The following is a 758-nucleotide window of genomic DNA, read 5'->3' as shown; positions in this document are numbered from 1 at the left end:
TTTCCAGCTGCAAACCAGTAAGTGTGGAGAATAGTCAACACTGGTTGCCACATTTTTCAGCCATACCTTTGTGCTTGATGGGCAATGAGTTCAGATTTTTTTTAAAATAAAGGTTTTAAAAGTATACATTTAAGGTTTTAGACCATTCATGCATTTTATGCTATTTATCATTAAATATATCAAGGCATTACAGAGTATTAACATGTGGGCTACTTTGAATCAGGCCTCTTTAGCCCAGTATACGAATTGAAAAATATTTCTAACACTTGATGTATATACTAATTATGGCACTTGTGTCAGTCGCTATATTTTAGAAGTTTTAAGTGCAGACATTCTATTTCAGAAAATTCTACTTATTTTTTGACACCATAACTGACCTGGTTTTAATTTCAGTAGACATGCTAAAGGAATCTGTTAAATATAAATATCAAGAACTTCTATTAAAAAAGATTACTCAGTTATTTTACCACAATTAAAAATAAAAAATTTAAAACAATTGCTCAGGAATCTTCTCATACTAAAATGCTTTTATTAGCCTTCTGCAGGCTCCGAATTAGCTTTCTGTTCATGTTTCCCAAGTTCATTCAAAAACACTATTCTTGGTCTTGATACTTTTATGATATCTGATGAAGTTGCAGATGAAAAGGAAAAAACATTATGAGAAGCAGTAGTCTTTTGGGTTGTTTTGAAGAGTCCCATGAAGTTAGTTACAGGAGGCATTAAAGTCAAAGAATCTCTTGGTTGAATTTTAGGTTTTA

At 31.4% G+C, this 758-nt stretch overlaps 1 protein-coding gene across 1 annotated transcript in view; it reads right to left on the bottom strand.

Moving 5' to 3' along the window:
• Nucleotides 1-507: 507 nt before the first annotated feature.
• Nucleotides 508-758, bottom strand: part of ANKAR (ankyrin and armadillo repeat containing) — a 50,845-nt gene continuing 50,594 nt past the window's right edge. The window contains exon 24 of the mRNA XM_006921280.3: nt 508-758. This exon is cut by the window's right edge and continues 16 nt beyond it. Within this exon, the coding sequence (XP_006921342.2) occupies nt 532-758 (227 nt within the window). The 3' untranslated portion in view covers nt 508-531.

The sequence above is a fragment of the Pteropus alecto genome, unplaced genomic scaffold (assembly GCF_000325575.1).
Source record: "Pteropus alecto unplaced genomic scaffold, ASM32557v1 scaffold3, whole genome shotgun sequence".
NCBI lineage: Eukaryota > Metazoa > Chordata > Mammalia > Chiroptera > Pteropodidae > Pteropus > Pteropus alecto.
Note: the sequence above shows the minus strand (reverse complement) of the source record. Positions and strands in the feature narration are given on the sequence as shown.